Here is a 23,184-nt window from a genome sequence, read left to right as displayed (position 1 = left end):
CGTGAGGACCACTCTCAGTGATCGAGGAGGGTGCCTGTGATGGTGCAGCTCCCATGCACACTCGATCACGTCCGTGTCTGCTTTTACCAAGGGTCATTTCGTTTATGGATTTCCGCCGAAAGAAACTCTTAAATATGACCAAACCACCTCCCTGCTGAAGCTGCGGGACTGTGTGCCCGAGACTTTCTTTCGGTCCCAGCTCCTCCTGCTCTCTTTACGATTTTCAGGCTTCGGACAAATTCTGCATTCATCAGTGATGACAACTCGATGCCACTAATCCATATTCCATTGCAGGTGTTCACTCGGCCTCCTCCTCTGTGCACCACAGTGGCGAGGTGTCTGTATCTATACTTGTCGTGGACACCTGGGCCCCAATTTGATCGTGAAGAGGCAGTAGCACACACACTGCGTCAATACAGCCCACCCAGCTGCCTTCCAAAAGGGAGCACACAGCTCTGTTTCTTTTCCTCATCATACTTTCAATGTTTTGTGGATCACGATAGCAACTGAATGGTCAAGTGACATCACCGTGGAGTACGCCAATTCATTAGGCAACATACCGTGATGCCTTCCTGCAGGCAGGCGTATGTTAATAGTCGCAGGCATCACACCATGGCACCCTGCAGTGGTTCGTGAAAGTGGGGCCTTGTTTGCAAGCAATCAATGAAAAAAATTTCAAAATTTTCTGTGGCGCTCTAGAGCCTCAAAAATATTAGTTACCATATTTACTCGAATCTAAGCCACACTCGAATCTAAGCCGCACCTGAAAAATGAGACTCGAAATCAAGGAAAAAAATTTTTCCCGAATCTAAGCCACACCTGAAATTTGAGACTCGAAATTCAAGGGGAGAGAAAAGTTTTAGGCCGCACCACCAAATCGAAACAAAGTTGGTCCATTGTAATATCAGACACAATTTAGGTCGAATGAATGACGATACAGCTACAGTACGTTCGAGTCGTAAGCTTTAGCACTTAAGCTTTACTAGGTAGTCATTGTTATGCGCCACACGCTCCGTCCGTATTTATACGGATACCTTTCCTTTTCCACGTACTTCGTCTGGTTTGAATTGATTGCTTATTTTGCTTTGATCTGGTAAGTGACGATCTCTTTGTTATAGGTGTTTACGTCACTCTAAGCTAAAAATGCATTACTGTACTGTGTCATGAATTGTTTGTCGCATTCTGATAATGAGTGTTTACTGCCTGTCCCGGCTCGCGGCATGGCTTGCTTTTGTGCGCACTACCTCCGCTTACAATTAAAAATAAAAAAAAAAATAAAAAAAAATAGAGGAATCGTCTCATTAGCAGAACAACGGCAAGAGACTGCTATTTGTTGTTACTTACACTGCTGCTTTCTTTGATAATGATCAACAAGAACCAAATAATAGACAGCTTATGATAGAAGACGTTCTGAACGAGAGTTTAGCGAAAATTTTTCTCGGTTTGAAAATCTTTGCAAGCACCTCTTTAGTACATTACATTCTGCACAGAAATTAAGAGTCATCTTAGATTTAAAAATCTAGTCGATTGCTGCTTCATTTCTGACTGTATCACTATTAGGCATAAGAATATAAACATGACATGATATGTATATTCTTCCGCGTTTGCTGCTGTCTCACCCTAGTTTCGTAGTTTATTAGGCAGACAGGATTTAAATGAGATTGCAGCAAACACGAAAGAATACATGGCAAAATGTTTATATTTGTATTATTCTTATGGCGAAGAGAATACTGCATATGATTCACAATTCATAAAAGTTCCTATTTGCAACCATATCTTCTCACAGGTAGGAAAAAATTCAGAACGTAGAGTTGGCCATATTGACAAACATCCCAAACAGTCCTGCCAGTCGGATTTTCGTAGTACATTGAAATGCTGCTACATTCGAAGATGAACAATACGGAATTTGTATTTATTTCGTTGGATAATGTATAAAATGCAGTGGTTGAAACTCGGGGCGGAGAGGAAATGTCGTCTTCCACCTTTTTTTTTTTTTAATTTATTTACTGACGCGGAGGTTTTGGCGCCAGTATTTATCTTTGTGCCTGCAAAGCATGCCTGTGCTGCGCTACATATATTCGACGGCAGAAGTTAGTTGTGGCGGCACCTACCAACATTTTTCAGAACTTCCGCTTACTTTGCAGTCGATTCTAAGCCGCAGGCGGTTTTTTGGATTACAAAAACCGGAAAAAAAGTGCGGCTTAGATTCGAGTAAATACGGTATGCAGGTTGGCAGCATAGCATGGTGGTTACGATACATTCCTGGTGTGCAGAAGATTGTGGATCTGAATCCAGTTGGGTGCTATAAAATATTTTGTTTTTAAAATCATTATTTAGGAGACTTTTGATCATTGTATTTATTTCTGATCCTTTGCTGCACTCTTTTCATCTTCATGTTTAAATTATTTACTCTCATTTTTTCTTCCTATCATTCTTTTTTTTTTCATTTGGAATCTTTGTGCATGTGATTATAACTGATTTTATTTGTCTGCCATAATATATCAATGTTTGAAACTGCTGATCTAACTGTTAAAAACAGACAATGAAATACTCTAGTTATATTGCCTGTGAAACGGTGTAAAAAGTGTATTTTTCATTAGAAATGTACACTTTTTTGTGGTAATCAAAATATTTAGAACAAATTCTTGCTATACTATGGACAAATTAACACAAATGAAGATTTAAACAAACGAAGAGACAAGAAATAAAATGAAATTCAACCAAAAACAGGAGTGGAAATAACAAATTCAGTAACATGGACAAACCACAAGATAAAAAAAATGGAAGAAACTGAATCTAACTTAACACATGAAAATAATCAAAGTCAGATGGCCAGATTGCGAATGAAAAAAAATGATAGGAAGAAAAAAATGAGAGCAAATAAAGAAGTGATATGATGATTAAAATTAATTGACAAAGTATTGGAAATGGAAGAAATTACATTTAAACCAATTAACTGAAGAAAAATACGGATTAAATTTATTTTGACAAAAATTTAAAAATAAAGACTTGCAAAGCCCCTTAAAGGATTTGGACCCATAACTTTTTGCATGTATCTTAACCACTCTGCACAATACTACTGTTTTTAAGGCTCTCGATCATCACATGAAATCCTGAATTTTTTTTCAATGGTTATCCACAAATGAGGCACATACTGATGAATGGCTGCAGATGGGATACCTGGGACCCTAACCTACATCACATATAGATGGTTTCAAAAAGATGATCCAACCTCTGGGGTCCTTTATTTGGAAGTGGTATTCCAAGTCTATCTCAGGCTCTGAGGCTGTAGAGTCTGTGCTCTCCTCACAGGTCCATTTTTAGTGCTGACAGAAAACATGATATGACCCGATGAAATCCAACAGCTAAGCAGATAATTTTTCTATTATCCTCATGATGAACAATCATAGTGATTCATTACCTCTGCCTGCAGCTGGGCAGCAATCTCCTGCAGTCCCATGTTGTTTGGGCAATATTCCTTTATCTCAAACTCTGCCCCACCAGACTCCGATAATGCAGCATTCTCACAATAGACATAAACTGACCTGTAAAGAGCATGTTCAGTTTTTATATTTGAATAAATGTGTGGGATGAGGAATAATCAGATTATATGTCCATTTCAAAAAGTTATCAGCATCAAAATTAGGGAAGAAAATATAAAGGAGAGAGGTGTATAGTGCAAATGCATCACATATTTAATGCAAATAGCTATGTGTCAAATTACAAGTCTGCTCACAGTTCACACAATAGTCTAAAAACATCAGAAGAATTTTATTCACATTCATGAGTGAGAAAGGACAATAGGGAATTCTCAAGAGCTATCATTCGCTTAGAAGTTATATCAGTTTTACACAAATTTCATATAAATAATCAGAAACTTAACTAAAAATTTTGCCGTGGATTGAAATTTGACAGAAAATGTACGAAACAAGTTTTCTTATCAAATTAAATTATTTGTGGATGAGTTCTCACCTCTTGCCATCAACAGGATGCGAGACGACAACATCGCCGAGCCTGACATGCCTCCTGTAGTCCGTGTAGTGAGGCACTCCACCTCCGACACCGACCAAAAACACATGGTCCACTTTCTGGAAAGTCCCTGGAAACACAAAAATTAAATATTACAATATTTACCAGAGCTATCAATTACAATACCCAGAACTACCCACTGCATATCATCATATTAAAAACAAAGAGACATCACAGTTTTTGTTTTAAATATCGAACGGTAGAAAATCCAGGTTGAAATATCAACTATTACGAAAAGGACAGATAGCTACAAACCATAAAGATGACACGTTGAGCTGCAGACACACAATGAAAAGACTGTTACACACTACGCTTTCTACCAAAGCCTTCTTCAGAAAAGGAAAGGAAAACAAACCAAAACACACACACACACACACACACACACACACACACACACACACACATTCCCCATATGCAAGTAACCTCACACAACATGTCCGCTATCTCTGACTGCTCCAATAAGAATACAACTGAAACATGTCGAATAGGAGCACCAATCCGGAGTGGGACAGAGAAGGGGAGAGGGATAACAGTATAGGCGGGCGAAGAGGAATCAGTGCTACCTGACAGTGTGTGAACGGACTAGAGGTAGCAGAGAAGGTTGCCACACACACAGCGTCAAGAGGCTGTGGGGGAGAAAGGAAGGGGGTCGAACAAGGAGAAGAGAAAAAGACCATTGGGTGCATTGGCAGAGAGCACAATAAGGGTGAGGGGATGTAAACTGGAAGGAGATGATAGGACAAAGAGGGCGGAAGCTCTTGTGTGGAATATGCACAGCTCAGAAAAGCTGATGGTGGAGGGTGGATCCAGATCGTCAAGGCTGTGAAGCAGCTATTGAATTCCAGCATGTTGAACCACAGGTTTTTTTTTTTTTGGGGGGGGGGGGGGGGGGCGGTTAGGACGCTCAACTACTGAGGAACCACAGGGTGGTCTGCTCTGCTCTTGGCCACGGGTGGGCTGCGGCCATTCATATCTGACAGCTGGTTCATAGTCATACCAATATAAAAAGCTGACTAATGATTGCAGCAGAGCCGGTATACAACACGGGTGCTTCACATATGGCTCTGCCTGCAATGGGGTAGGATATGCCTGTGACAGAACTGGAATAGGAAGTGCTCGGTGGGTGAATTAGGCAGGTCTTGCACCTGGGTATTCTACAGGGATACGATCCCTATGACAAGGGGGTGGGATTAGTAGGGGTACAGGGATGGACAAGGATGTTGTGGAGGTTCGGCGAGTGACAGCACACCAATTTAGCAGGCATGAGAAGAATCTTGGGTAGGATTTATCTAATTTCAGGGCTTGACAATACATAATGAAAGCCCCGACGAAGGATGTAGTTCAGTTTTCCCAGTTCGGGGAGGTGTTGGGTGACGAATGGAGCACTCCTTTGTAGCTGGTTCTTCAGGGTGTCTGCCTGTGTCTGTATATGTGCGGATGGATGTGTGTGTGGATGAGTATGTGTGCGCGCGCGCGCACACATATACTCATCCACACAATACATAATGAAAGCCCCGACGAAGGATGTAGTTCAGTTTTCCCAGTTCGGGGAGGTGTTGGGTGACGAATGGAGCACTCCTTTGTAGCTGAGAGAGAGAGAGAGAGAGAGAGAGAGAGAGAGAGAGAGAGAGTGTATACCTGTCCTTTTTTCCCCCCTAAGGTAAGTCTTTCTGCTCCCGGGATTGGAATGACTCCTTACCCTCTCCCTTACAACCCACATCCTTCCGTCTTTCCCTCTCCTTCCCTCTTTCCTGATGAAGCAACCGTTGATTGCAAAAGCTTGAATTTTGTGTATATGTCTGTGTTTGTTTGTGTGTCTATCGACATGCCAGCGCTTTCGTTTGGTAAGTCATATCATCTTATAATGTTAACTCATTAATAAAACAGTTTGTAATTCTCATTGATCAGAATGTGCAAAAAATAAAATTTTCTCAAGGAACTTAGAAAAAGGGTGTACGAATGGGGTGGGATCATCTCATATTCAGGTAAATACAGTGTATACGACGAAGAGTAAATAATAAAGAACTGAATCATAAGGTACACCATGTGTTACTGTTTTGCACGTGGGGTAACAATATTTTCAATTTTTGGAAGTTGCTTACATTTACTGAGGTATTTAACTACAAATGGTATAGATCACCAACTGATCTCATAAGTCTTCAGATTTTTTCCCTGAAACATATCCTACAGTTTTATACAGCAGAACAGACTGATGTGTAAACCAAAATAGTATGAAAATTTAATGCGTAATTGTAATTTACATTAAGTAGCACTGCATCTCACTTGTGCCGCAAGCAGCGGCATTCAAAAACTTACCCAGCATCCTGGTTGTTGTATTTCCCGCAGCAGTAATGGCCTCCCGTGTGTGGCCGACAGTTGGCAACTTTGTGCATACGATACGGTGTGCTCCAATGTTGCCCAATGTGTAGACATTTGATTCTCCTGAAATACAAGAACTTTCAGCAATCTGCACCAACTAGGAACATCAGAGAATTGGTATGGGATACAATACATTTGTAGTATAAAAAAGAATTCAATTTAATAGGTACTTATTTTGGATAACAATATTTAAGAAGCGGCATGTATGTGGTCACGACTATGATTGGAATGTGTACTCTCCGTACACTACTTTGATTATACAGTGCCTCCCATTTCAACATAAATAGCAGAATCAGCTGTCAGCTGACTGGGTTAGCTACCAAAATAAATTCTATTCCATCAACAAGTTACACAATACTGCATGAGGACAGATGACAAAATGAAGAATTTTTCTTTCATTAGATGTTAGTTCCTCAACCACATAAAATAATCGGTGTGGAGGTAATCTGAAGTCAGCACTGTATTATCTTCAAAAGAAGACAATGAGGTGTAATCTGAGCTTTGTTTTTTCTCCCCAGACATGAAATTCACATACATAATTTCACATTAATAAATAAAGTGCATCAACAATGCATTATGCAGCCACTTGGATTCTAGATTGCATGTGAAAACAAAGACACAATAATCCCTGTCTTTCCAAAGAGGAACAAATGAAATTTTTTAATAGTTTGAAATCTGACTACATTTCCACCACTTTGGTTTAGGTAAATCCACAGAGACATTCTGTTCAAAATGTTCTGAGGCAGATTATATTCTAGTGTATAAGTGGTGTCAGCACAGTCACTATAGTGGCACCTCGAACTAACAACTGTAAACAACAGATGTGCCAAGTTTCAAATAATTCCGAGATATGGCAGAGCAAATAGCACAAAAAATGGCTGCTGTAGAAGACATCTTTACGAGCAACCTGCTGTAACTGAATTTAGGGTTGACAAGACTCCTGGTTATCAATACAAACCTACCACAAAATGACAGAGGTGCAGAATGGGTCTCTGACAGCTTGCCAGGAATGAAAATGGTGCTAATGACAAAAGTGAAGGCAAGACTCGTCACTTTCTTCGAAGCTCACAGCATTATTGCACCTTCAGTCCAGATGAACCATCAGACACTTGGTCTCCATTTTGTTATTTTGTGATAGGTTTGTACAGGCAGCACCAAATCTCATCCTGTGTGAATTCTATTATAGCGTATTGCTTATAATGAGTAACTTTCTTCTCCATCTGTTGGACTTCTTTGAAACTTTGCACATTTACTGTTTAAAGTTACTAGTTCAAGCTGCAACTGCAGTTACCTCACTAACATGTGAGGAATAAAAAACAGTCTCAGAACTTCTTGGGCAAACAGTGTACATATACAGGGAGAATTTTACATATAGCACACATGCAAGAGTGTACAATAGGGGAAGAGAATGGAAATAAGTTACATGGATGAGCCATCAACATCTACGATGATTAGGATAGTGTGTTGACTTAGTTGTACAGGGATGGAGGAGGGAAAGGAGGGGGGGGGGCAGGCAGGGGGGGGGGGGGAGAGGGAGAGAGAGAGAGAGAGAGAGAGAGAGAGAGAGAGAGAGAGAGAGAGAGAGAGAGAGAGAGAGAGAGAGGAGGGTCTGGGCAACAAATATGTATACAAAACACATACATATGTACATAGAACACACACAATTCCCCCATAGAGTACCACAGGGAGGCTGACTATCACATAACAGCACACCCGTACACTATCCCCACAACAACAAAACACACACACATACACACACACACACACACACACACAGTTTCCTTTTTAGGCATCACTTAACATGGAATATGTAACTATGTAATATTGATTTCTCATTTTAATTTGGTAATTTGAGTGCTATCTGCAGTGCAAAATACCACTTGTGATTCAGTGTATTTACATACAAGCCTACTGTGACTACTGTTCACTGCAAAGCAATTGAAGTGTTCTGCAGCAAAGCAGTGATGGCCTACTTACGTTTTCATCCAATACACATCCTTGCACCCCACACATGTATAGCTCCACATATTTTCTCTGTCTCTCATCTCAAGTGCAAGTACAAAATGGTATCAGTAAGAAGGAACATGAACCTCCTACCTTAAGGCAGAGCAGTATTCAGCCCTAAGGTCAGTTCGGTCACTACTCTTATTCAGTAGGCACAGAGCTATTCGAGTTCATTTGCGGAGGCAGTTATCAGAGTCTCCAACAGTTTAACAAGGTCTCTGATGTTTGGTGCAACCTGTTATTTTTCCATGAATATAATATCTTTCTAAAGGAGAAAGGAGCAACACATGGCAAAAAAGTCTTAGATTGGACTGAATTTTGGATTTGTAAGCTGACACCATTGCTTTAGTCACTGACCCACACATTAGTACCTCATACAAATGGGGGCTGGAAAGTGGAGGGAGTCAAGAAATTCATAAATATTTAATGTGTGTACCATATTTTTTTTCCAAAAGCTACTTTGTAGTTTCTATATTTCTCAGTTTTATGTTCTCAGATGGTGAGGCATGGAAGCAGTTCCTTGAAAGTCATACCCCCTCCGCTTTTCGGTACTTATTCATTTGAGTCACCAGTATTTTGTTGTAGTAGTTAATCCTTATGAATAAAAATGATCCAAACCAGCTCATGTGTTTCCTCCAATGAGTTTTGTTAATAGTCATTTTTTCTTGCAAATATGTGAAAGCTTGGAAACTTACAAGCCCTTAATGACTCAGGAAGATACATGAACCTCTTGCTTCAGCCTCAACTGAAGGTGAGCCTGGAAAGGCTTGAAAACTAGTTTATGGAAATAAACAAATACTTCAAAGGTGACTGGTTGGAGTTATCTGCACTTTTATTAAAGATACAAATGACTTTCCATTTACAGTGCACCCTAGACACAGTGACATGTAGACAGCCTAACACCAGCATAAGAACGCAGGCAGTTTATGTCTTACAATATCCTGTTCTCGACTGACATACGAGGTGTGACTTATTGCACACGTCACAGAGAGGAGCTCTCCCACGACAGCTGTTTCTAATTCAGTTGCACAGGCATTTTAAAACTGGGAGTGAAGATCACAAACAATTTAGCTAATCACAAGCACACTGTCTTTCAGGAACAGAAATCTGTTAATATTCTGAAAGGTAAATGGTAGAAAACAATTTTAGATCTATTTCCTTCAACTTCATACTGATAACGTTAGTATCACACAGCATGTGGTACAAAAGTTTAAGGTAAGGTGCCAGGTGTGTCTATATCTACACACATACTGTGAAAGCACTGCGAAGGGCACTGCAGAATATATTTAGCACAGTGTCTGGCATTGGAGTTGGTTGATCCCTCTGTGACACTTTCATGCTTACTAAATGAACCTGTAGCAGAACACACTGTGTTCTTTAGATATTCTCTCTTCTATTTCATCTATTTCACTCCCATACTGATGAGCATTATCCCAGTACTGGTCAAACGAGAGTTTTGTATGCTAACTCCTTTGTTGACGGACTAAATTTCCTGAGGCTTCTTCCAATGAATCTAAGCCTGGCATCTGCCTTACTCGTGATTAATTTTATGTGGCCCTTCCATTTCAAACTGCTCCTTATGCATACTCCTAGACATTTTATGGAAGTAACTGTTTTCAATGACTGTTTTGCAATTTTGTAATCGTACAATAATGGGTCTGTCTATGTACCTGCAATATGTTTCATTGGTTTATGTTGAGGGTCAATTGCCACTTGCTGCACCAAGTGTCGATCCTCTGCAGATCTTCCTGCATTTTGCTACAATTTTCTAGTGCCACAATGTCTCTGTATACAACAGCATCATCTGTGAAAAGCCTCACGGAACTTCCGATGTTGTCTACTGTGTCATTTATACACGAAGTGGTCAGAAACAATCTAAAAAGCTTGCAAGGGTATTGAATGGCAGGTTGTGCAGAGAAATAGTTGTTAAGAAAAAAATTTGGTATGTTGTGCTACTTCCAAATTGATTAGCACTGAAGTTAGATGATCAGGCCATTACACACACACAAATTCAAGAGGCTCGCCAGATGTAGTTTTTCTCACAGCATAAATGATAGTACACAAAACTGCTCAGCCTTTGACTGGGGTTCGATCCCCACTACTGCCCCCATGTCCAATTTATGCCACACTCTTGTTCAGTTCAGAATGACATGCTGTGTTCTGTTTGCTACAAACTCTTTAGTTCAATTACTCAGTTGGCCCGATATTCTGTACAATCTCTATTTCATTCGTTAGGTGGCATAGTGGAAATGTATTATAAAGAACAGCATGATGTGAAAGCTTATCAATGTTTTCAGTCTCACCTGAAGTATACAGTACATTGTTAACTTTACTCGTTTCATTATTTGAACAACTGTTTCGCCTTTTCTCGATTGCATAGAGGCCTTAATGTCTCCTTGCAAATGAAATGATTCAAATAAATAAAATTATTCGTGGCCATTTAACAACAGGATCCACAATGTATTGATAAATATGATATACATGTCTACAATTGTTCAGTACAGTTAAAATACATCACAGGGAACTCCTTTCAAAAACATATCCAGATTATTTTGCATGTAAACAAATCATTCTCTTTTTATCAACTTGCCTTTCTACACTCCAACTTATACATTACCCTTTATTTTCATGCTTCCACGGACACACACAATACGACATATCAATGAATTAGAAATGAATGGCACATGGATCGGGTCACGTTTCCAGCAAACAGCAGGCTAATTTATTTATTTGGGAATTTCTGTTCTTTGAGTGAATCGGGGAAAAAATCTCACCAGATACAACATTTCAGGAATGAGTTCACCTTTTCGTAAAATGACTAGTAGTACAGGTGGGTACCCAATATGCATTGGTGTGAGCAATAATTACAAGGTCATGCTGAAATGTAATGCCTCCGAATTTTTGATGTGAGAACTCTTAAAGCTTTTTAAATAAAACAAATATTATAAACATTCTACATCTTTGTTATTCACATCTAGATATTTATAGGCCTCTGCCGTAGGAAGGCTCCAAATTGTACTATGTAATATGATAGTGTTTAATGTAACTGTTGGTGGATGAGAAACAGCATGCTGTAATTTGAGTTTTTAACTGCAGAAGAGTTTGTCCACACATGGAACACCGCCTCCTTCAGCATGACACAGCTAGACTACACTGTCATCAATCATCCTCCATACAGTGCCGATTTAGCCCTATCAAATTTTCATCTGTTTCCAAAACTTAAAGAACACCGAGGGCTTCATTTGGATAGCAATGAAACAGTGCAAGCAGAGGTGAGGTGAGGTGAGGTTGCAGCTCTGTCACCAAAGTCAAACATTCTACAGTAATGATATTAACAAATTGGTTTCTCATTGGAAGAAATGTGTGTCACCACATCCTATGCTGAGAAATAAATGTGTAGACATGAAGAATAAAGATGTAGAATGTGACTGTGTGACAGTATTGGCTGCAGATTTCTATACCTGTGTTATTGTGTGGGGATTTATAGGACTCCCCTTGATAGAGAAAGCAGCTACTAAGGTAGCAAAGTACTTGTGGAGTGCACATGGTTTTTTAGACTAGGTTCACCAGACGTACTCTGATGAACACTCGCCAGTCAATACACACCGAGGGAAGTCAGACCGTATTCAGAGTAAAGACTCTTCGACAGTCAAAATTTTATCAGTAAACTGTCCAAGTATTCGTAACAAAGCTCCCAAATTTACTGCCATCCACGAAAACTCTCATGCTCAAATTGCTCTTGAAACTTAAAGTTGGTTGAAACCCAAAGTGGAAAGCTCTGTGATATTTAGTGAGCTGTGGAATGTATGCTGGAAATACTGATTAGAGGCCGTAGGAGGGGAAATGTTCATTGCGGCTGACAAACATATAGTGTCTGTAGAGGACAAAATGGAGTGCGACAGTTAAGTTATCCGGTCACTTAAAACAAGTGTAGATGGTATGAAGTTAACTGTTGGATGTTTTTACCAACCACCCCATTCTGCTGTGACAGTTCTAGTCATTCAAACAAAGTCTACAGTCAATAGGCGTAAATACCTACAGCATGCAGTACTAGTTGGAGGCCACTTTAACCTACCGAGTATCGACTGTGATGTCTCTAGATTCATTGTAGGGGGTAGATACAGCCGTGTGAAATACTTTTGAGACTTTTCTCAAAACTGTCTCGAGCAGCTAGCTCGGCAGCCCACACACAATTGAAATATCTTGAATCGTGTAGCTACAAATAGGCCGCATCTTATTGACAATGTCAATATAGAAACAGGGATTAGTGATCATGATGTAAATAGTCTTCACAGGTCTGCTGCCAGATCACGATGTGCAAATTCCACAGTATTTCCTGGGAGCAACTGTCCGACATCTTTAGGTGGTTCAATCTTGCTGGTGGCTAGGTACGACTGACGGAATCTGCACATAGACACCCCGTTTCTAGAACACGTACGTGAAGAATGCGCAGGAACGGAAATCGCACAATGATATGCAGATGGATGGTGCCATACTCCGAATTTTGCACCTACACCAGCGACCATTCCCATCTGAGATGCGATTAGTTGTTTAGAGCAGGCTGTTTCTAAACTTCCTAAGGATGCTGCCGAAAAGATTAGGAGTGACACATGCCACATCTTGACTCAAGCTTCACCTATGAGGTCCAACTTTAACACCACCTCAGTTGAAAGAAACGCGCCAATAGAATTGAAAAAAGACCAAGACATCATCATCTTACCTGCTGACAAAACATATGCTACTGTGCTTCTCTCACACACAGAATATAACAGCAAGATATAAAAACTACTCGATGATCCAGCATACAGTAAATTAAAATGCGATCTGACAGTTAGGATTCAGAGAAAGACTTTGGAACTCATGAGGAAAAGCTCGATTCCAGTGCAAGTCGCTAAGGGTTTGCGTCAACAGGCTGCAGTTCCTCCTAGAATCTACGGCCTACCCAAGATCCATAAGAATAGGATGCCCCTCTGTCCCATTGTAAGTAATGTAGGAGCACCTACTTATTTTGTTGCCAAATATCTGACATCACTATTGGGACCTCTCATAGGCAAGTGCCACCATCATATCCAAAATGATAAAGATTTCATAGGTCGCCTGAAAACTCTTAGATTGCAATCGTTGGATCTCTTCGCAAGTTTCGATGTTGTGTCTTTATTTACAAAGGTGCCTTTGCAGGACTCTTTGGAGTTCATTAGCAACAAGTTTGAGGAGGACATAGCAGCATTATTTAAACACGTGCTTACTTCAACATATTTCTTATTTCATGACCAATATTTTGAACAAGCAGACAGTGTCACCATTGGAAGCCCTCTGTCTTCTGTGGTGGCCAATTGAAGAAAAAGCACTACAGTCAGTCACTCTCAAACCCTCTTGTTTTCTGCGGTATGTGGATGATGCATTTGTGGTGTGGCCACATGGGCTTGATACTCTACCTATGTTTCTTCTTCAGCTTCTGAATTCACTCCATCCAAATATAAACTTCGGAATGGGAATGGGAAAAGGTGGTACTTTATCTTTTCTTGGTGTTTTGGTACAAAGGGAAGCAGATAGAACCTTGGGACTCGGCACCTACTGCAAGCCAACGACGCATACAGATCTATATCTGCAGGCCACAAGCTGCCATTATCCTGCACAATGTGGTAGTGCATTACATACGTTAGTTCACGGAGCACATGTGGTATCTAATCCTGAAAGCCTATCGAGTGAAATACAACATTTGAAGACAGTGTTCCGACAAAACGGTTATTCTGAGAGACAGATATGTTATGCATTCAGGCCCAGGATAGTTCAATCTATGGAGCAGAATGAAGATATGAAGACACCCACCACTTTGGCCTTTTTGCCATATTTTGGTGCCATGTCGTCAAGAATCTGAAGAGTCTTTGGAAGGTATGGCATTAAGTGTGTTTTTCAGCTATCTGCAAAACTGAGAAACTTGTTGGGTTCAGTTAAGGATGATCTTGGCCTGAGGAAATGTGGTGTGTACAAGATTCCTTGCCAATGTTGGGCAGCATATATAGGCCAGACATGTCGAAAGGTACAAGAACACTGCAATGAAGATCAGTGTCGTACACACATTCGTCAACCGGTAAAGTCGGCAATTGCGGAACAGTATCTGAATACAGGACATCACATGATTTATGAAAAGATGGAAGTTTCATCCCCGGCATCATCATTCTGCGATTGTGTCATTAAGGAAGCAATACATATGCGTACAGCCGATAATCTCATCAACAGGGATGCGGGATATCAACTGCGCACAGCTGCATTGGCTGCTATTAAATCATGACGCGAAAATCAATATTTTTCGATAACAGACCTGTCATAACATTGGTCTAGTACAGTCTCTGTTGAGTAACGTCTGGCCGCACTGTTAGTAAATGCAGCATACAGCCGCATGAGAGCTGCCCTGCGATTTTCAGTTTGAGTATGGCACCATTTATCTGCAAATCATTGCGCATGTGCTAGTTCTGCGCCAACACACATTTCACGCGCGTGTTCTAGAAACAGTGTCGATGTGCGGACACCGTCAATCGTACCTACCCACCAGCAAGGTTGAATCACCTGAAAATGTCAGACAGTTGCTATGAGGAAATATTGTGGAATTTGCACAACGTGATCTGGAGGCAAACCTGTGAAGACTATTTACAACATAAACGCCGCGAAAGCTTGAAGATTCACAATAATCATTATGTCATTACAGCAACCATGGTTATGAAAGTTAATAACTCAGTCAAGAAGGCTAGGAGAGTGTCTCTGCTAGAGAGAACAGATGAGCAGTTTTTAGCATCTCAGACAGTGAATTGAAATCACTTAGTTCCCAGAAGACAGATGTAGAGGGATTATGGGCAAAATTCAAGCTGATTGTAAATTGTGATCTAGAGAGTTATGTGCCTAGTAAGTGGATAAAGGATGGAAAACACTCACCATGGTTTAATAATTAAATTAGGAGATGCTGAGGAAGCAGAGGCCGTTGCACTCCTGGTTCAAAAGCACAAATGACAACAAGCAAAGGTTAGTAGAGATTCATGCATCTGTGAAAAGATCTATGCGCGAAGCATACAACTACCACCGTCATACCTGAGTAAAAGATCTGGCACAGCACCCGAAAAAATTCTGGTCCTATGTAAAATCTCAGTGGGTCTAAGGCATCCAATACAGTCCCTTGCTGACCAGCCTGGTGTAATAGTTGAAGACAGCAAAACAAAGGTCGAAGTTTTAAATTTTACGTTCAAGAGAGAATGCAGAAGAATTGTACAAACATATCATCATTTGATCATTGGACAGACTCCTGTATGGATGACTAGTAATAAGCACCCCTGATGTAGAGAAACAACTGAAAGACTTGAAAGCAAATAAGTCACCAGGATCAGATGTAACCCCAATTCAATTTTACAAAGAGTACTCAATGGCTTTAGCCCCTTACCTAGCTTGCATTTATCACGAATCTCTCGTCCAGCACGAAGTGCGTTGAAGTTGAGTGATTGTAGGAAGATACAAGCAGACTTGGACAAAATTTCTAGTTGGAGTGACTAATGGCAGCTAACTCTAAATGCACAACAATTTTGGTTACTGCAGATTAGTAGACAAAACAAAACTGTAATGATTGGATACAGGATCGATAATGTACTGCTCAGTACAGTCACGTCATTTTAAATATGTGGGTATGATGCTGCAAAGTGATATAAAATGGCACAAACATGTGAGAACTGCAGTAGGAAAGATGAATGGTCAACTTCTGTTTATTGGCAGAATTTTAGAAAAATGTGGTTCATCTGTAAAGGAGACCGCATATTGGATACTGGTGCAACCTACTTTTGAATACAGATGTAATGTTTGGGATACATACCAGATCGGATTAAAGGAAGACATCGAAGCAATTCAGAGGTGGACTGCTTAATTTGTTACTGGATGGTTCGAACAACACGTAAGCATTACAGAGATTCTTCAGGAACTCAAATGGGTATTCCTGGAGCGAAGGCTACGTTTTTTCCGAAGAACACTACTGAGAAAATTTAGAGAACCAGCATTTAAAACTGACTGCCAAATGATTCTGCTGCTGCTGCTGCTGCTGCCGCCGCCAACATGCACTGTGCACAAGGACCACACAGATAAGATGCGAGAATTAGGGCTAATACAGAGGCATAAACACAGCCATTTTTCCCACACTATTTGCATGTGGAACAGGATAGGGAATGATTAGCAGCGGTACAGGGTACCCTCCACAATGCACCATATTGTGACTTGCAGAGTATATGTAGCTGTAGATGTAGATGGTTAATAATATTTGTTTTATTTAACTTTTCAGTGTGCTCCCGTAGTCGCGAGGGAAAGCTTCACAATATACAAGGTCACTCTAAAAGTTAAGATTGTTCGTTTCTCCAGACATTCTTATTCAAGAAAATGAAAAAAAATTTAATTTACAACATATACTTTGATATCTCAGCTATTTTACTACATAGTGGAATTCACATTCAAACATTTGTCAAAGTGCTCCAAAAGCTTCCCTATGCTGTCTGCATGATCAGTTGCCACCAAATTGTTGAAACAGTAACATCACTTTGCAGTTGGCTGTTACTTACAAAGTACTTTCTGCCCAAAAAATCCTTCAATTTGAGAAAAAAAAAATAAAATAAAAAAAACAGCAATCGCTCTGGGCCAGGATCAGGCGATAAAGCAAATGTTCAAAAGCATCCCAAAACTGCTGAAGCAAACCTTTTGTCAAAGCAGCAGTATGCAAGCGAGTGTTATCACGAAGTACAATGCCACTGGACAACAATCGACACGGTTTGTTTGGAACAGCATGATGTAGTTGGTGACGGCTCTGATAGTCGCCTGATGTTTGGTACTCAGAATTTCAGAATTTGTTCCTTGTTTTTTGGCTTTGCTGGGGATTGTGAATGGTGTCATTCTTTCGATTGGCACTTGGATTTTGGACTTTCACATAAAAGTTATGTCTCGTTATCACAGGTTGTTTTTTGTGCCTACCTGTCAAAAATTGAGAAACCCATCTGCCACACTCTGTTCTACAGCTCAAATAACCACTAACAATTTGATAATGAAATGATTCTGAAATTTTAGGAAAACACAAGCTCTGTCATCGACAGCAATAACTTTTTCCTCATTCCTTTATTTGAATTTGTCAGCCGCAACTGAAGGTCAACCTGATCATTTTTCATCATGGATATTCATTTGTCGACCATTAAATACGGTGCACCATTTTCAAACTGAAGCCTCTTTCATCAAATTTCCATAAACTTCAGTTATCAGACTATAAATTTCAATAGTTTGGAATTTTCAGAAGCCCCAAACATTTCAAAATTGCACAAAACATTGTACTTGCTTCAATGATTAGGAAGGTCTATAGCATGCCAGTGAGGGTGGTGGTGCAACTGCATGGTTCTTGTGGTCAAGACTTCCTTTACTTTTAAAATAAGCCTTGTATTTAATTGCCTACAAACAAGAAGTTAACACTCACGTAGGCTCAATGTTGTGAAGAACCACTGATAGTGGTATTTTTAAATATCCCACACACATGCATCTCTCATTGTTGTCCCTCCATATCAATTTGTACGTTACGCAGTTGATGGGAGCATACCGGTATACAGGCACAAACCCATGATGTCGCATCTCTTATAGTTTGATCCCTAGGTTCCTTACTCTGGCAAAAGAGAAAAAATGTCCAATCCTGTTCTTCTGTTCTCACTTTATCCTGGATGACTTCCCTACTACACCCTATGCATAGGTTCACTTCCCAAAGCCCTTTGTTTTCTTGCTACAGGAAGCAATCTCAGGCTCTGAAATGTACAATTTCTATGTCATCTTTTACACACAATCGCATAATAAGATTCCTGTCATTGATGGTTTCAGCCACACACTCACCAACTTTAGTACCTCCGCATCATAGGCAGTGTAAGTTAACTCACCACATTCTACCTATGACAAACACATTCTGAAGATGGTCAACATACTGTTGAAACTGGTAATGATATTAAAAACGTGTATAATATGTTAATCACTTTTGTCCATTGACTGATTGGCAGCTTTTTTCATAAAGTCTTGTGTGTCGGTCTACTGACGCCAGGCAAGAATAAGACTCCCCTTCTGTAGCTTTACTGCTTTCTATGTTTCATTTATGAACTAGTACTTTAGACATAAAATAAATCATATGAGACCCAATAAAAAAACAAAAAATCTGTGTACATAATATATATTTAATGAGTTCAGTTTTTTCAGGTAATCCGGGCGCCACTCAAATCTAAATGCAGAACGAGTACACCGTTAACAGTGGAGATATTTAAAACCCAAATTATGACTTGAACACGAGAAGCAGAGGTTACTAACATGTTCAGCAATCGGGCCCTAATAGTTATACCATGCTTCATGCACTTGTGTATCCCAAAAAACCAGTTCTAGATTCGACTATCACCCAATAAGACAATTATCAGTCTCTCTCGAAGCTTGGCACATGTGTCCCAATACACATAAGTGCAATAATGTTGTCCAGGCCTTCAGTGTATAAACAGAAGAAAATATTTGCAACGTAAGTAAATATGAACCACTAACTCCTCGTGTATCACAAAACTGAACGAATTGCTTACAAAATGTATGATGTCAATTTTCCAAAATAGTGGACCGCTGTTATTACTTTATAAAATGAAGGTAGCAGGAAAATGTGAATTGTCAATAAAGCTTTTCATAAACATTTAATTTACAACTAGAATATTAACAACACTTTTGACTGTCAGACTTTCTCTTAAATTGCAACAAATACAACAACCAGTGCTCTCCACAGAAACTATTCATAGTGTACTACTATGCCAAATGACACAAAAAAAGAAACCACAGCAAAGCTCAGTATTTTATTTTCTCTTCTGTCCCAAGTGCCTGTGGACCAACACAAAAAGCGACCACAGCCAAGCACCACAGCACACAAACAAAAATTGCTATTGTTGCGTCAGTGACATCTTACCAAAACGCTTCAAGCTCACCGACTTGCCAGTCACAGGGTCTTTCGCCAATGTACCTGCATTTAAAACATGTCGCATACAGATCAAGAAGAGACCTAGTGTTTTGCTTATTAAGAAATAGATTCACTACTGAACATTTCTCTGGCATTCAGGATTTTACGGGATATTACTAACAGCAGGTCCTTCAATACAGGAACAGCATTCTGAAAAATAATGTTAACAGTAAAAAGAAACAACATGAGCAGCCTAGATGAATTCACTAAGTAGTGTTGCAATGGAAATAGCGATGCGTATAACCTAGTGACCTCATTATCTTTTGCTTTTTTAAAAAAATGTACTAATGCATAATCAAATTACTTTATTTTAACTGTTTTGTCAATAACTGTTAAAGATGTTCCCAGTAAGAACCAAATTCCAATGCAGCAGTTCCAATCACTTTGTTATTACTTTTTTTCCTTTCTTTCTCTTCACACACTTTCTTTCAATGTAATAACTTTTAGAGGGTTTCATCACAACAATTGTAATAAATCTATACAACCAAACTGAAATGATTATTTTTCATAATTTTTACATTCATAGAAAGCTCTGCATGCTGAAGAAGAATGCCAAAAATTATATAAAGTATTTTGGTCCTATTCTACTTCTACAAATTTCTTCTGAGCATTCAAAAATCGTCACCTCCGACCTCAAAGTGGAAGATACTACCGCACAGGCCATTTTATACAATCACAGTTGGTTGTTGGAGTTAAAGGGACTGAACTGCTAGGTCATCAGTTCCTTCATTCTATATGTATAGAACCAGGAATAACCCTGATAAGAAGGATACAGAAGGGAAATCCTGGGAAGCCCAACTGTAAGCAAGATTCAACAAGACAGAGAAAATCAAGAAGAAGTAGGAGGGGAGTGAGAGTGGATAAGGAGAGTGAGCCACTCTGCCCAGAATGCAGCTGGAGGTCTCCGGAGCACGGTATATGGTGGAAGATGCATCCCACCAGCACCACCTCTCCATCAGCCGGGCCAAGAAAACAAGTAGCACAGACAAGGTTATAAAATTTTAGAAAACATGAAATACTAAAAATGGCAGACATAAAAGAAAAAGGAGAATAAAAAGGTGGGAACGGTAAGGGCCAGGCCAGACAGTCGGGCAAGAGCCACCTCGAGCCGTGGGCCAGAGCAGACGAGGTATCCCTCTCCGACCCCTCAGGCAGTCAATGAGACCCGAGTGCCCCACCTCACAGGGATGCATAGAAACTACATTCACAGAAGAAATGTGAAACTAGGTCAGCCACTCCAGCACCACCTGCTAACACCAGTGGAAATGTGTTGGGAAGGTTAAGACATTGACGCAAAACAGTCAAATTTGGGCTGTCTAGCAGGATGTGGGCCACTGTCATGTAGGCACCACATCGGCAGTAACGTGGGTTTTCACGCCAGGGAATGTGGCCGTGGCTCAGCCAAGTGTGGCCAATGCACGGCCGACAAATGACAACGGATTCCATGCGAGATGCACAAAGGGAAAATTATCGAAAGGTCGTTGTCTCCTTTATTGCCATCAGTTAATTTGGGGAGTGCAGGAAAACTTCAGAAATATAGACATCCGACAATTGATGCCGTAGTTGACAAAAGGTTATACAATCACAGTATGCTCGACAACTATCTAAATTACTGTCCACAGAATTCTGAAGAAAACCATGTGGCTTCAAACATAAACCTGATATAAATTCACTATGTGATCGAAAGTATCGGGACACCCCCAAAAACATACGTTTTTCATATTAGGTGCACTGTGTTGCCACCTTCTGCCAGGTACTCCATATCAGCGATCTCAGTAGTCATTAGACATTGTGAGAGAGCAGAATGAGGTGCTCTGAAGATCTCATGGACTTCGCACATGGTCAGGCGATGGGGTTCACTTGTGTCATACGTGTGTACATGAGACTTCCACACTCCTAAACATCCCTATGTCCTGTGTTTCCGATGTGGTTGTGAAGTGGAAACGTGAAGGGACACGTATTGCACAAAAGTGTACAGGTCGACCTCATCTGTCGACTGATGTGTAATAGGCAGAGATCTGTCCAGACCATCACAAATTCCAAACTGCATCAGGATTCACTGTAAGTACTATGACAGTTAGGCGGGAGGTGAGGAAACTTGGATTTCACGGTCGAGCGGCCGCTCATAAGCCACACATCCCGCAGATAAATGCCAAACAATGCCTCGCTTGGTGTAAAGAGCGTAAACATTGGACAACTGAACCGTGAAAAAAAGTTTTGTGGAGTGATGAGTCACAGTACACAATGTGGCGATCTGATGGCAGGGTGTGGGTATGGCGAATGCCTGGTGAACGTCATCTGCCAGCATGTGTAGTGCCAACAGTAAAATTCGGGGGCAGTGGTGTTATGGTGTGGTCGTGCTTTTCATGGAGGGGACTTGCACCCCTTGATGCTTTGCTTGGCACTATCACAGCGCAGGCCTACACTGATATTTTAAGCACTGTCTTACTTCCCACAATTGAAGAGCAATTCAGGGATGGCAATTGAATCTTTCAACATGATCGAGCACCTGTTCATAATGTACGGCCTGTGGCGGAATGGTTACACAACAATAACATCCCTGTGCTGACTGGCCTGAACAGAGTACTGATGCGAATCCTATAGAATACCTTTGGGATGTTTTGGAACACCGACTTCATGCCAGGTCTCACCGACCGACATCAATACCTCTCCTCAGTGTAGCACTCCATGATGAATGGGCTGCCATTCCTCAAGAAACCTTTCAGCACCTGATTGAACGTATGCCTGCGAGAGTGGAAGCTCTTATCAAGCCTAAGGGTGGGCCAACACCATACTGAATTCCAGCATTACCGATACAGGGCGCCATGAACTTTTAAGTCATTTTCAGCCAGGTGTTCGGATGCTTTTGAACACAGTGTACGTGTAGCAGGTATTTGAGACAGGTAGCATCCTGGATTATGCTTGCAACAACATCAGTAACAAAGGACTGTAGAACAACATTAGAGATCGAATTCTCTCTCACATTTACATACACACCTAGTTGCTTTATTTACCCTCTTTTTGAATTCTTTATTGTTGTTGTGGTCTTCAGTCCTGAGACTGGTTTGATGCAGCTCTCCATGCTACTCTATCCTGTGCAAGCTTCTTCATCTCCCAGTACCTACTGCAACCTACATCCTTCTGAATCTGCTTAGTGTATTGATCTCTTGGTCTCCCTCTACGATTTTTACCCTCCACGCTGCCCTCCAATGCTAAATTTGTGATCCCTTGATGCCTCAAAACATGTCCTACCAACCGATCCCTTCTTCTAGTCAAGTTGTGCCACAAACTTCTCTTCTCCCCAATCCTATTCAATACCTCCTCATTAGTTACGTGAGCTACCCACCTTATCTTCAGCATTCTTCTGTAGCACCACATTTCGAAAGCTTCTATTCTCTTCTTGTCCAAACTGGTTATCGCCCATGTTTCACTTCCATACATGGCTACACTCCACACAAATACTTTCAGAAACGACTTCCTGACACTTAAATCTATACTCGATGTTAACAAATTTCTCTTCTTCAGAAACGCTCTCCTTGCCATTGCCAGTCTACATTTTATATCCTCTCTACTTCGTCCATCATCAGTTATTTTGCTCCCCAAATAGCAAAACTCATTAGCTACTTTAAGTGTCTCATTTCCTAATCTAATCCCCTCAGCATCACCCGATTTAATTTGACTACATTCCATTATCCTCGTTTTGCTTTTGTTGATGTTCATCTTATATCCTCCTTTCAAGACACTGT

General features: G+C 40.5%; 1 protein-coding gene across 2 annotated transcripts in view; it reads right to left on the bottom strand.

Annotated features, from left to right (window-relative positions):
- LOC124552400 overlaps positions 1–23,184 on the bottom strand; it is a 126,442-nt gene that overhangs the window by 46,130 nt on the left and 57,128 nt on the right. For both annotated transcript variants that reach the window (XM_047126663.1, XM_047126664.1), the window contains exons 7-10: positions 19,388–19,441; positions 6,346–6,471; positions 3,973–4,099; positions 3,422–3,545 (exon numbers count right to left, since the gene is read on the bottom strand). In XM_047126663.1, coding sequence (XP_046982619.1) covers positions 3,422–3,545; positions 3,973–4,099; positions 6,346–6,471; positions 19,388–19,441 — 431 coding nt within the window. The remainder of the gene's footprint in view (positions 1–3,421; positions 3,546–3,972; positions 4,100–6,345; positions 6,472–19,387; positions 19,442–23,184) is intronic.

The sequence above is a fragment of the Schistocerca americana genome, chromosome 10 (genome assembly GCF_021461395.2).
Source record: "Schistocerca americana isolate TAMUIC-IGC-003095 chromosome 10, iqSchAmer2.1, whole genome shotgun sequence".
Classification (NCBI taxonomy): Eukaryota; Metazoa; Arthropoda; class Insecta; order Orthoptera; family Acrididae; genus Schistocerca; species Schistocerca americana.
This window is presented reverse-complemented; position numbering and strand designations above follow the sequence as displayed.